This window comes from Salvelinus fontinalis, chromosome 24 (assembly GCF_029448725.1).
Source record: "Salvelinus fontinalis isolate EN_2023a chromosome 24, ASM2944872v1, whole genome shotgun sequence".
In the NCBI taxonomy this organism is placed as follows: domain Eukaryota; kingdom Metazoa; phylum Chordata; class Actinopteri; order Salmoniformes; family Salmonidae; genus Salvelinus; species Salvelinus fontinalis.
In genome coordinates, this window is record NC_074688.1 from 1,030,591 (window position 1) to 1,045,642 (window position 15,052).

General features: G+C 43.4%; 1 protein-coding gene across 1 annotated transcript in view; it reads right to left on the reverse strand.

Moving 5' to 3' along the window:
* Positions 1-532: 532 nt before the first annotated feature.
* LOC129821720 (protein IWS1 homolog) overlaps positions 533-15,052 on the reverse strand; it is a 33,247-nt gene continuing 18,727 nt past the window's right edge. The window contains exons 10-15 of the mRNA XM_055879310.1: positions 8,415-8,544; positions 8,194-8,311; positions 7,782-7,893; positions 2,482-2,538; positions 2,280-2,391; positions 533-1,240 (exon numbers count right to left, since the gene is read on the reverse strand). Of these exons, the coding sequence (XP_055735285.1) occupies positions 1,115-1,240; positions 2,280-2,391; positions 2,482-2,538; positions 7,782-7,893; positions 8,194-8,311; positions 8,415-8,544 (655 nt within the window). The 3' untranslated portion in view covers positions 533-1,114. The remainder of the gene's footprint in view (positions 1,241-2,279; positions 2,392-2,481; positions 2,539-7,781; positions 7,894-8,193; positions 8,312-8,414; positions 8,545-15,052) is intronic.

A 15,052-nucleotide genomic window follows, 5' to 3' on the forward strand; every position in this document is an offset into this window, starting at 1 on the left:
TACAATGCAACAATGTGTTTAGATAAATGCATTTTGAAAACCCGGATTTTCTGTCATGACGATGTATAATTGGGAATCATGTCAGCTCAAGTCATTGCATTATTCTGACTGTTTTAAATTCACTGAACATGACCCTGGTGCTTCAAACAGTTATCTTATAATGTTATTCACAATAAAATGAAATAAGTTACCAAAGAATTGGCCACATACAAACTGTGCACATTATTATTCAGGTAAGATTTGGTTCTGAGAGCACTTGATCAGTTTCACTGCCCCATTTAAATGTTTTCCCCTAAAGTAATGCAAAGCTTCAAGTTTTAGAACTGTTAAATGGAGTTTGTTGGAGTGTTTTGTGAAAGTACATAAGCTGCCACTAGCAATAAGTCGTTTGAATTATTTCACTGTGTGCATTAAAGTGATAGTTCACTCCAATCAATGTATCATGTTAGACATCAACAGTGGTCAAATGAGATTGAGAGGAATCTAGTTCAAGGCCATAGGTAACGCGTCTCAAATAAAGACGACTAAGAGATCTGGTGAAACCCTCTTTATTATGAAAGTAACTTCGGAAACAACCGGCACACAGTCAAGACATACAGGCAGCTCCTAAGTCTGTACAGCTTCTTCAGAAACAAAGTAAAACAAAGGCCTAACGTACATTCAAAACTGAGCATGGAAGATCCGCGCTATAGAAACTTAAGGCCAGCGTTCGGTATACGCTGCATGTCTGCACAATTGGAAATGACCTTAAAACTTTCATCGTGCTATAACACCAATCTTCCACACTCCGTATTGAATCTCTCAAAGGCGTGAGGACCGAAGGCCAACCAGCCTGTGAAGCCACACCGCTATCATACATTCAGGCTGGCCTGAGGGGGTTTGACGATAGCATGGTCTCATCTATGTGCTTTAGCAAACTGCTTTGACCATCGTCATGCTAGTTAGAGAAGTTGGCTAAAGCACACAGAAGTGGGATCCTTGCCCTAATCAAATGATTTAAATAATTGCATCCTTCCTTGGAATAATCATAGCTCTGATATTATTGGATCGGTAAAAGCTATGTATTGAAACCTATGCTTTCACATAGCCACAAAAGGTTAAAAAAAAGATGTCATCAGAGGGGCATCCGGTTGCCCTGGACGCTGATCTTCACCGCGTGGCCTGTCTTTGTCATACGCTTTATGTCGGCGAAGCGACGCAACTGTTTGTCCACCCGTGACATGCCCTTCTTAACCGGGGCCTGGGAGACAGAGGGAGGAAAGAAGAGAGGATTACAAAAGGAGAGACAGGAAAAGTGGAACTACTCTGTTGCAAACATTCGCCAAAACACAGTGCGCCTACGCCACAATATTGGACAGTGGTAGTACCACTACAAGCCTAGCGAGCAAGGTTACTGACACACAAACACACTCGCATCAAATTTGGAATGTTCTGTCGATCTGATATTTCTCGTTGAGTTTCGCAACCATAAAACTCTGAACACTAAGTTGAATAGTAACACATTCCCACCATGCTGGACACAAACTTAAGCAACGATGGTATAGCCTAATGTCTTAAAACCAGGGAAGTTCAAATGTCACAGCTCAAGCAGTGTAGTACTGTGTGTTATATGTTTTAAACAGGGGACTCATTCATTCATTAGGCGGCTGGGCAACAGCGTGCAGAACCGTTTGACTCGGTAAGTGGTGGGATGGTTGCACTCCAGTCCACACTGCACACAGTGGCCCTGGGTAGAAGTTACCATCAGCTTACCCTCTCTCATTCCCAACATTCACCATTAGTGGGGGTAACCGTTAGCTGACCTAAGATCAGAGTCTATGGGCAACTTTGTCCTACCCAGGACCAGCAAAAGACATGCAGGTGGCACTTACTGCCCCGTGTGGTGACAGTAGGAATTACAGGGGCATGCCATTGCCGTCCACATTGATCTTCACCGCCGTGATGCGCCGCTGTGACCTCTGCTGGGCGATGCGACGCTTGTGCTTTTCCAATCGGCTTATCCCTTTCTTAAAGCATGTCTACAGTCGGGAACCAATCACATTCAGCTCCTTACCGATGCCCACGTCATGTAGTGACAAAACATCTAACAAGCTAACAGTTCAGACCCAGTCACAACTAAGGTAACTTAGCTAAAATGACCTGGAAACGGTTATTTGCGGAATCCAGGATTTCAGGTTGGAGAAGAAAATTGGTCTGATTTAGACAGTTAAAAGAAATGGGGAAACTATCAAGGGGTCCTTTCTCCTCCCAGGCAGATAGCTGGACGGACAAACACTCACTGCTCTGGATTCGCTCTCCACGTTCCATTTGGGCCGCACGACGTAGTCCTTGTTGGATGGCATGGGCACCCTGGCCCGGGCACAGAATCCAGGGTCGCCTGGGCGTAGAGCTCTGTCGGGCAACAAAACACAGGAGGGGTGTCAGCAGAGAGCAACACAGACAACGGACTCAGACACACAACATGTGATGGCCACTACTCACTTCTCTTCTCCCGTCAGCACTTTCTCCAGGTCTCTATGAGGAGTCTGTCCCCCTGAGCTGTAGAGAGAGGGAGGGAGAGCGAGATGGGAAGAGAGACAGAATTGACAGAGTCTGAGTGACCACTGACTGACCTGGCCACACACAGTTAACCAACAGTAAGGGTGTCGCTAGCACTCTGCACACATGCCGTTACTGCCACTTCCCTGTTCAAAGGTTAGTGTTTGAGAATAGTAGAAAAAGACAGTACCAGTATGAAGACGGGCAGAAACTGCTCCATCGATTAAAAATCCCTGATCATGCTTGTAGGCGATGTCATGGCGACGTCGGCTGGCTAAGCTCATGCGCAGAAACACGTCATCGGGTCTAACGGTCGTCTCGTGCCCGAACTGCGCACGTGCTGCATGTCATATCGAAGGCACTCCTTTGATATGTTGTTTTTGAGTCAAATTAAAAATGTGTCAGTTGGTCACTTCCACAAGGTTGCAGGAATAACTACGTAAGACATTGGCCTCGAATCTAGGCTGTGCCTTTAGATTTCAAGAAAATTAACTAAGGAAGAATTTCCCCTTCTCTCATTGACTTCTCAAACCCCAAACCCCGGCCTGGTTTGCTTGGACAGTTTCGCAAGCGTTCCCGGGAAGTCTCAAGATGTTCCACCTCTGGGTTTAGAAACTCTACGGTGATTAAGTACTTATAAAAAAACATTTTGATAGATGACTGTAATCGCCCCCCTTTTGGCACTGCTTTGGTGGAATTATCCACTCTGTCGAGACAACATTAGCCTCGAGTTGTGTATATAACATTTCATGAAATAGGTTATAGCAAATTTACTCTGAATGTCACTCATGTACTGCCCTGCTGTGGCTGCCCGGATTGACTCAGTTCCTTAGGTCCTAACATAAGTGTATTAATAAAGCATTGAACTCTAACACACAATGCACAACCAAACAAAGCGTACTGGCTACATACAGGCTATATGAAGAAACACCAAAAAAAACAAAGATGTTTATTCCTGAACTGGAGAGAAATGTCATTTGAAGAGCAAGAGGATATGAAGTACACAGAGGTTAGGGTTTAAAGGTCAGCGGGAGGGCAAATGGCCAGACAACCTTCACTGCTAACTGAGGAAGAGAGCCGTAGCTATACTCCGCTTTGTGCCAAGATCGAAGCCCTGGCCCAGTGACGCGTTTTAGCTTTCTGACAGACATGGTAAGAGTTACAACGGCAAACACTGCTCCAACATGGTTAAAATGAAGAGAATCTCCCACACAAACAACACGCTTACAAAGCAGCCTTTCTAACCCTCACCACTAACACTGCACCAAAATGAAGCCATACTCACAAGAAAGCCTCATTAACTCTAGGCTCAATCTGACTCTTCTAATATCATTCATACCAACAACTATCATCGTCTCTGGGGGGGAAAAAACAACCTGGGGGGGGGGGGGGGGGGGGTTGAACATCTGACTGCAGCCAAAGTCACTCGTGTGGCGGAGCAATCATGCAACCATGAACCTGAGTTGCTGCGGGGAGAAGACATCCGGTTCCTTGGACCTCTCCATCTTTTGGGGCTGACTGGGGGGGGGAGACACACCACGTTGGGAAGTAGACAGTCATGGAGAGAGAGAGGGTTGATTTGACAAAGATGAGCAGAGTGACACAGTGAAAGGAGGAGTGAGGACTGAAAAGTGGATTAATGACAGACAGACAAGAGGAATAGATAGGAACAGTGGGACAATGAGCTGGAAAGGGTGGGTTGGAGTGAACAAATCACGTCTACTGTGATCACATGAGACAACTGCATGCATGTGTTTAAGGGGGTATATTGTATAACAAGTGAGTATGTGTGTGGGACATCTATGAGTGTGTGTTAACTGTTTCCATTAGCCGGCGAGGCTTTCATCCGCTGAAAAAAATGAAGCCGATAAAAATGACCCGGCGAAACAAAATCCCATTGCAAAATAATGCGTTTTATTAATTGATGAAAATACCAGTTGATGTAAATACATTTGACAGTCATGCTTATAGGTTAATTTGCATAATTTAGTGGAATTAAATTGGCCTGTGTGTATTTTCGTTAGTATCTTATTTATCCAACTATCACCGCCTATATTGTGCAGGATTTCTCCTGGAGTAAAACGTGCTTTTATAATAAGCCCATTTACTGCGCAACAATTCTAAATGCAAATCGCGTGTTTAAAACCGTTTTGGTGCACGATTGAAAAGGACTATTTTTATTTCTCAACTGGTAGTTGAAGCACAACTATTTCCCATTCAAGTGCAGGAAACAGGCTATCAGCGCATCACCCACCAACTTACAATATGAGCTAGAGGCAGTATGCATTATGAAAATATACTTAATTGTTTGAAACCTGAATTTATTTAATATGAGGCATGACTTACCTTGCTTCAAAGTAGCCTATAGGCTAAATTCAAGCATAGAAACTTGGGAGGAAATTATTTTATAAAGACTTCATAGGCAGTGCAGTGCGTGAGTTTCAAGTTGAGGGAAGTGTAACAGTATAACTTTAGTACGTCCCCTCGCCCCGACACGGGCGCGAACCAGGGACCTTCTGCACACATCAACAACTGACACCCACGAAGCATCGTTACCCATCGCTCCACAAAAGCCACGGCCCTTGCAGAGCAAGGTGCAACACTACTTCTAGGTTTCAGAGCAAGTGACGTAACTGATTGAAACGCTAGTAGCGCGTACCCGCTAACTAGCTAGCCATTTCACATCCGTTACAGAAGCATGCAATTTATCCTACCATTTCTACTATTCTGCGTGCTAGTTTTGATTTTCACAGGAGCATTTTCGTGGAACAGTTTCATCGCAATAATAACGTTTTCTTTCTTAAAATCATTGTCAAGTGGTTAATCATAAAAATCTGGATTAAAATGATACAAATCTGAAAGTTAACTCAACTAATGCGAGATCACCAGCCTCTGCCATATGGACACATTGGCACACCGTGATCCATTGGCGGCTGAAGAAATGAGCGCATGGAATTCATAGCCTATAGGCCAATGCAGCAGTAGGCCTATAATTTCCATTGCTCTTTCACACAGAGGATTGGTGATTATCGAGGGGGAGACTGTTGATTAGATATTTCAAAATAGCTTACTGTGAGGAACTATAATTGTAATATATTATCATTCGGCAGGCCAGGTACTTGTACGCGTGCTCAGGTGCACATACTTCCTCAACATTATCAGGACAGAGATAGCAGACAGGCTCATCACTCACATGGAGCACTACAAACAAAAGACAATGAAATAAATGGATAAATCTCATAAATGATGGTTATAAAATAAACCTGTAGCAGGTAGTGAACTCCGTAAACAATGTTTCAACTTCGAGAATGAGAACGGTAAAATTACTAATTATTATATATTTTTTTAAATAACAGAGCAAACAAGATACACAATGAAACAATTGCCATACACCCCCCCCCCCTTCTTGTCTCAACATTATAAATTATACTCGAGACACTATCGGCACACATATTTTAGATGCTTTTCACTGACCGACGCAACTCAATCAGCTAGGGCTATTGCCACGTGCGCTATCCAAACTGCTTGTGATTTGAAACAATCCGCAGCAAAAAAAAATTAAAAGAAGCTAATGAGCCTCGATTCAGAACTTTCGTGAAATATCACAGCTGAAAAATATATGGCAAATAGAACTGGCTGGTGTTCAGAGATAGACGGGAGGGGTTGAGCGAAGCGTAAATGGGACTAAAAATAACAAAACAAGATCATATACATTTTACAGACACAGCATATATATTACATTCAGTGCATTCAGAAAGTATTCAGACACCTTGACTTTCCATTTTGTTAGTTAACATCGTTATCAAAAACATCAAATCTACACACAATACCCCATAATGACAAAGCAAAAACAGGTTTTTAGAAATGTTTGCAAATGTATTGAAATAAACTGAAATATCACATTTACATAAGTTTTCAGACCCTTCACTCAGTACTTCGTTCAAGCACATCTGGAAGCGATTACAGCCTCGAGTCTTGGGTATGATGCTATAATCTTGGCACATCTGTAGTTGGAGAATTTCTCACATTCTTCTCCGCAGATCCTCTCAAGCCCTGTCAGGTTGGATGGGGAACTTTGCTGCACAGCTATTTTCAGGTCTCTCCAGAGATGTTCGACCGGGTTCAAGTACGGGCTCTGGCTGGGCCACACTCCTGCGGTGTCTTGGTTGTGTGCTTAGGGTGGTTGTCCTGTTGGAAGGTGAACCTTCACCCCAACCTGAGTTCCTGAGTTCCTGAGCGCTCTGGAGCAGGTTTTCAAGGAGCTTTATGTACTTTGATCCGATCAACTTTCCCTCGAACCTGACTAGTCACCCAGACCCTTTTCGCTTTGTCATTATGGGGTAGTGTGTGTAGATTGCAGAGGATTGTTTATTTTTTCAATCCATTTTAGAATAAGGCTGTAACGTAACAAAATCTGAATACTTTCCGGAGGTACTGCAGGTTCAGAACAAGTCAGTTCGTCAAATTCCTGCCCTGCTAGAGCTGATTCAGTCAACTGTAAGTGCTGTTATTCTGAAGTGGAAACGTCTAGGAGCAACAACGGCTCAGCCGTGAAGTGGTAGGCCACACAAGCTCACAGAACGGGACAGGCGAGTGCTGAAGCAAGTAAAAAATAGTCTGTCCTCAGTTGCAACACTCACCACCGAGTTCCAAACTGCCTCTGGTAGCAACGTCAGCACCAACAACTATTCATCTGGATCTTCATGAAATGGGTTTCCATGGTGGAGCAGCCGCACACAAGCCTTAGATCACCATGCGCATTGCCAAGTGTCGACTTGAGTGGTGTAAAGCTCGCCGCCATTGGACTCTGGAGCAGTGGAAACGCATTCTCTGGAGTCATGAATCACGCTTCTTCATCTGGCAGTTTGACAGACTAATCTGGGTTTGGCGGATGCCAGGAGGACACTACCTGCCCCAATGCATAGTGCCAAATGTAAAGTTTGAAAAATCTTTCGATTTTACTCTCTGTCACATATCATAACCGCTATCAGGTTAACTGTTTAGAAAGGTGTTTTCCCGCGAATTGCATTTCGATAAAAGTTTGAAAATGCTTCATTGTCCTCTTTAATACATGAGTTGCCATAATCTAAATGTGATATCTATCCTTCTGAGCGCTGTTGGTGTTCGCTCTAATATGTTATGCACCCAAAGCATATGGGTAAATAAAAAAAAAATCTTCCTGGTCACATTTTCCAGCTCCACATTGTCCTAACGGAAACCCCGGGGTGTGTGCACACACTTACCTGAGGCGTCTTTTTTGCGGCATCTGCTGGTCGAGGTCTCTCTGTTGTCTCTCCTCGCGCGTCATGCCCTTGTAGTTAGACGTCAGGCCAAAGATGGGCCTGGACCACTCGTCTGTACAGACACGGCAAGTATCAATACTAAAACTCTAGCAATAACACCAACACTCAAACCTCTACAGAGGGGCCGTGTCCCATTGCTACATGCTAACTAGAAGCTGCTGGAACTTGAAAAAAAAACACTATGAAACAGTTGAGTGAAAATGAGAGAAACTTTTTAACCCTTTAATGACCTAATTCATTCTTTACTTGACTCAGTCTGACAATACTTGGGTCAGCTATTACTTCAGACAGATGCACATGATTAAATGCACATCTGATATGTTTTTGAGTATAGGTATGTAAGGGGACTTACTGATGAGTTTGAGGGCGAGGTCCTTGTTGGGGCGCGACTCCTTGGGGTGTTTGTATAGGAACATGACGGCTCGGCCTATCCCGCTGTGTTTGAGAGTCTCCTGACTCACACTGGGGAGCTGGGGGGAGAACGGACAACCTTTTGAAAACAGTTCTTTATAAAGATTAAAAACCATGGTGACGTCTCGGGGGGGTTGCGGAAATGGAATCCCTAGCACTTACTTCCTGTAGAATTTTGAGGAGATCCTCTCTGATTTTGAGGGCCGGTAGACTCTTATCTGGCAGCGGGCCGATCCACTCCTTGATAGCCGACATCACCCCGCTGTCGATGAACGTCTCCTTGAGGTCTTGCCTGAACGCACACATACGTCAGACCATATACGCATCCAAAACACCAAATCACCTATGTGCTACATGAAAACTCAATGGTACTACATTTTATTTGAAAACTCTAATCATTCAGTCAGAGTTAAAAAAAAAATATATATACATATATAAAATACACACACACACAGTTGAAGTCGGAAGTTTACATACAGGTTGGAGTTCGAGTCATTGTTTTTGAACCACTCCACAAATTTCTTGTTAACAAACTAGTTTTGGCAAGTCGGTTAGGACATCTACTTTGCGCATGACAAGTACATTTTCCAACAATTGTTTAAAGACAGATTATTTCACTGTATCACAATTCTAGGTGTACCTGTGGATGTATATCAAGGCATACCTTCGAACTCAGTGCCTCTTTAATTGACATCATGGGAAAATCAAAAGAAATCAGCCAAGATATCAGAAAATAATTGTAGACCTCCACAAGTCTGGTTCATCCTTGGGAGCAATTTCCAAATGCCTGAAGGTACCCCGTTCATCTGTACAAACAATAGTACCAAATTATAAACACAATGGGACCATTCAGTCGTCATACCGCTCAGGAACGAGACGCATTCTGTCTCCTAGAGATGAACGTACTTTGGTGATCAATCCCAGAACAACAGCAAAGGCCCTTGTGAAGATGCTGGAGGAGTTCTATATCGACATAACCTGAAAGGCCGCTCAGCAAGGAAGAAGCCACTGCTCCAAAATCGCCATAAAAAAGCCAGACTACGGTTTGCAACTGTACATGGGGACAAAGATCGTACTTTTTGGAGAAATGTCCTCTGGTCTGATGAAACAAAAATAGAACTGTTTGGCCATAATGAACATCGTTATGTTTGGAGGAAAAAGGGGGAGGCTTACAAGCCCAAGAACACCATCCCAACCGTGAAGCACGAGGGTGGCAGCATCATGTTGTGGGGGTGCTTTGTTGCAGGAGGGACTGGTGCACCTCACAAAATAGATGGCATTATGAGGAAAGGAAAATTATGTGGATATATTGAAGCAACATCTCAAGACATCAGTCAGGATGTTAAAGCTTGGATGCAAATGGGTCTTCCAAATGAACAATGACCCCAAGCCAAGCATACTTCCAAAGTTGTGGAAAATGGGTTAAGGACAAAAAAGTCAAGGTATTCGACTTGCCATCACAAAGCCCTGACCTCAATCCTATAGAACATTTGTGGACAGAACTGAAAAAGCATGTGCGAGCAAGGAGGCCTACAAACCTGACTCAGTGACACCAGCTCTGTCAGGAGGAATGGGCCAAAATTCTCCCAACTTACTGTGGGAAGCATGTGGAAGGCTACCCAAAACATTTGACCCATGTTAAATAATTTAAAAAGGCAATGCTACCAAATACTAATTGAGTGTATGTAAACTTCTAACCCACTGGGAATGTGATGAAATAAATAAAAGCTGAAATAAATCATTCTCTCTACTATTATTCTGACATTTCACATTCTTAAAATAAAATTGGTGATCCTAACTGCACGAAGAAAGATAATGTTTACTAGGATTAAATGTCAGGAATTGTGAAAAACTGAGTTTAAAAGTATTTGGCGAAGCTGTATGTAAACTTCCGACTTCAACTGTACATACACATATATACATACAAACACAGAACCAGTCAAAAGTTTGGAGACACCTATTCAAGGGTTTTCCTTTGTTTTTACTATTTTCTACATTGTAGAATAATAGTGAAGACATCAAAACTATGAAATAACACATATGGAATCATGTAGTAACCAAAAACGTGTGAAAGAAAAACATATATATTTTAGATTCTTCTAAGTAGCCATCCTTTGCCTTGTTGACAGCTTTGCACACTCTTGGCATTCTCTCAACCAGCTTCACCTGTAATGCTTTTCCAACAGTCTTGAAGGAGTTCCCACATATGCTGAGCACTTGTTGGATGCTATTCCTTCACTCTGCAGTCCAACTCATCCCAAACCATCTCAATTGGGTTGAGGTTGGATGATTGTGTAGGCCAGGTCATCTGATGCAGCACTACATCACTCTTCTTGGTCAAATAGCCCTTACACAACCTGGAGGTGTGTTTTGGGTCATTGTCCTGTTGAAAAAGAAATGATAGTCCCACTAAGCGCAAACCAGATGGGATGGCGAATCGCTGTGGTAGCCATGCTGGATAAGTAAGCCTTGAATTCTAAATAAATCACAGACAGTGTCACCAGCAAAGCACCCCCACGCCGTCACACCTTCTCCATGCTACAGAGGGAACCAGACATGCAGAGATCATCTGTTCACCTACTCTGCGTCTCACAAAGACAGTGGTTGGAACCAAAAATCTCAAATTTAGACTCATCAGAACAAAAGGACAGATTTCCACCGGTCTAATGTCCATAGCACATGTTTCTTGGTCTAGGCAAGTCTCTTCTTATTGGTGTCCTTTAGTAGTGGTTTCTTTGCAGCAATTTGACCATGAAGGCCTGATTCACACAGCCTCCTCTGAACAGTTGATGTTGAGATGTGACTGTTAGATGAACTCTGAAGCATTTATTAGGGCTGCAATTTCTGAGGTGCAGTTAACTCTAATGAACTTATCCTCTGCTGCAGAGGATAAGTTCATTAGAGTTAACTGTCCTAGATCACTTCTATGCTCACTTTGAGGCAAGCAACACTGAGGCATGCATGAGAGCATCAGCTGTTCCGGAAGACTGTGTGATCATGCTCTCCGTAGCCGACGTGAGTAAGACCTTTAAACAGGTCAACATACACAAGGCTGAAGGGGGCAAACTGATTACCAGGACGTGTGCCCCGGGCATGTGCTGACCAACTGGCAGGTGACTTCACTGACATTTTCAACATGTGCCTGATTGAGTCTGTAATACCAACATTTTTCAAGCAGACCACCATAATCCCTGTGCCCAAGAACACAAAGGCAACCTGCCTAAATGACTACAGACCCGTAGCACTCACGTCCATAGCCATGAAGTGCTTTGAAAGGTTGGTCATGGCTCACATCAACACCCTTATCCTAGAAACCCTAGACCCACTCCAATTTGCATACCGCTCAAACAGATCCACAGATGATGCAATCTCTATTGCACTCCACACTGCCCTTTCCCACCTGGACAAAAGGAACACTTATGTGAGAATGCTATTCATTGACTACAGCTCAGCGTTCAACACCATAGTACCCTCAAAGCTCATCACGAAGCTAAGGACCCTGGGACTAAACACCTCCCTCTGCAACTGGATCCTGGACTTCCTGATGGGCCGCCCCCAGGTGGTGAGGGTAGGTAGCAACACATCTGCCACGCTGATCCTCAACACTGGAGCTCCCCAGGGGTGCGTGCTCAGTCACAAGTACTCCCTGTTCACCCACGACTGCATGGCCAGGCACGACTCCAACAACATCATTAAGTTTGCAGACGACACAACAGTGGTGGGCCTGATCACCGACAACAACGATCGAGCCTATAGGGAGGTCAGAGACCTGGCCGGGTGGTGCCAGAATAACAACCTAACCCTCAACGTAACCAAGACTAAGGAGATGATTGTGGACTACAGGAAAAGGAGGACCGAGCACGCCCCCATTCTCATCGTCGGGGCTGTAGTGGAGCAAGTTGAGAGCTTCAAGATCCTTGGTGTCCACATCAACAAACTAGAATGGTCCAAACACACCAAGACAGTCGTGAAGAGGGCACGACAAAGCCTATTCCCCGCAGGAAACTAAAAAGATTTGGCATGGGTCCTGAGATCCTCAAAAGGTTCTACAGGTTCTGCAACATCGAGAGCATCCTGACCGGTTGCATCACTGCCTGTATATAGCCTGTCTTTTTTTACTGTTGTTTTTATTTCTTTACCTACCTATTGTTCACCTAATACCTTTTTTTTTTTGCACCATTGGTTAGAGCCTGTAAGTACGCATTTCACTGTAAGGTCTACTACACCTGTTGTATTCAGCGCACGTGACAAATAAACTTTGATTTGATCTCTAGGTCTTCCTTTCCTGTGGTGGTCCTCATGAGAGCCAGTTTCATCATAGTGTCTGATGGTTTTTGTGACTGCACTTGAAGAAACTTTCAAAGTTCTTGAAATATTCCGGATTGACTGAGCTTCAGGTCTTAAAGTAATGATGGACTGCTTATTTGAGCTGTTCTTGCCATAATACAGACTTGATCTTTTACCAAATAGGGCTGTCTTCTGTATACCATCCCCTACCTTGTCACAACACAACTGATTGGCTCAAACGTATGAAGGAAAACATTCCACAAATTGACTTCTAACAAGGCACACCTGTTTATTGAAATGCATTCGAGGAGACTACCTCATGAAGCTGGTTGAGTGAATGCCAAGTGTGCAAAGCTGTCATCAAGGCAAAGTGTGGCTACTTGAAGAATCTCAAATATATTTTGATTTGTTCAAAAGTTTTTTGGTTACTACATGATTCCATATGTTATTTCATAGTGTTGACGTCGTCACTATTATTCTAAAATGTTGAAAATAGTAAAAATAAAGAAAAACCCTGAAATGAGTAGGTGTCCAAATTTGACAGGTACTATATACACACACCAAGTACACATTAAACATTAAGAACACTTGCTCTTTCCATGACAGACTGACCAGGTGAATCTATTATCCCTCATTGATGTCACTTGTTAAATCCACTTCAAAATCAGTAGAGATGAAGGGGAGGAGACAGGTTAAAGATACATTTTTTTAAAGCCTTGACACATGGATTGCGTATGTGTACCACTCAGAGGGTGAATGGGCAAGACAAGTACCTTTGAACGGGGTATGGTAGTAAGTTGCAGGCACACCTGTTTAAGTGTCAAGATCTGCAACGCTGCTGGCGTCTTCACGCTGAACAATTTCCTTTGTGTATCAAGAATTGTCCACCACCCAAAGGACATCCAGCCAACTTAACTGTGGGAAGCATTGGAGTGAACATGGGCACTTTCCCTGTGGAATGCTTTCGAAACCTTATAGAGTACATGACCCGATGAATTGAAGCTGTTCGTAGGGAAAAAAGGGGGTGGAACTCAATATTAGGAAAGTGTCCCTGTTTTGTACACTCAGAGTGTGTGTGTGTGTGTATACATATATATAATAACACACACCAACGGTTCAAAAATTTGGGGTCACTTAGAAATGTTCTTGTTTTTGATCAGAAGTACTGTGTAGACATAGTTAATGTTGTAAATGACTACTGTAGCTGGAAACGGCAGATTTTTTTATGGAATATTTACATAGGCGTACAGAGGCTCATTATCAGCAACCATCACTCCTGTGTTCCAATGGCACGTTGTGTTAGCTAATACAAGTTTGTCATTTTAAAAGGCTAATTGATCATTAGAAAACACATATTTTAATGGACATTTTTTGTTGTTGCTTTTCTTAAAAAAATTTTTAAAAAGAGGACATTTCTAAGTGACCACAAACTTTTGAACGGTAGTGTATATAAACACACACTACCTTCAGAAAGTGTTCAGACCCCTTGACTTTTCCACATTTTGTTACATTACAGCATTATTCAAAAATGTATTAAATAATCTCAGCAATCTACACATAATGCCAAAGCACTTTAAATATATATTTTTTAAACTTTTGCACATGAAATAGAAAACAGAATTACCTTACTTACATAAGTATTCAGACCCTTTGCTATGAGACTCGAAATTGAGCTCAGGTGCATCCTGTTTCCACAACTTCATTGGAGTCCACCTGTGGTAAATTCAATTGATTGGACATGATTTGGAAAGGCACACACCTGTCTATATAAAGGTACCACAGTTGACAGTGCAGGTCAGAGCAAAAACCAAGCTATGAGGTCGAAGGAATTGTCCGTTGAGCTCCGAGACAGGATTGTGTCGAGGCACAGATCGGGGGAAGGGTACCCAAAAATGTCACGCTTGGAGTATGCCAAAAGGCACCTAAAGTCTCTCAAACCATTAGAAACCAGATTATCTGGTCTGATGAAACCAAGATTGAACTCTATGGCCTGAATGACATGGGTCAGGTCTGGATGAAACCTGGCACCATCCCGACAATGAAGCAGAGGTGGCAGCATCATGCTGTGGGGATGTTTTTCAGCGACAGGGACTGGGAGACTAGTCAGGATAGAGGGAAGAATGAACGGAGCAAAGTAGAGAGATCCTTGATGAAAACCTGCTCCAGAGCACTCAGGACCTCAGACTGGGGCGAAGGTTCACCTTCCTACAGGACAACATCCCTAAGCACACAGCCAAGACAATGCAGGAGTGGCTTCGGGACAAGTCTCTGAATGTCCTTGAGTGGCCGAGCCAGAGGCAGGACTTAAACCTGATCTAACATCTCTGGAGAGATCTGAAAATAGCTGTGCAGCGACGCTCCCCATCCAACCTGACAGAACTTGAGAGGATCTGCAGAGAAGAATGGGAGAAACTCCCCAAATACAGGTGTGCCAAGCTTGTAGCGTCATACCCAAGAAGACTCTAGGCTGTATGCGCTGCCAAAGGTTCTTCAACAAAGTACTGAGTTAAGGG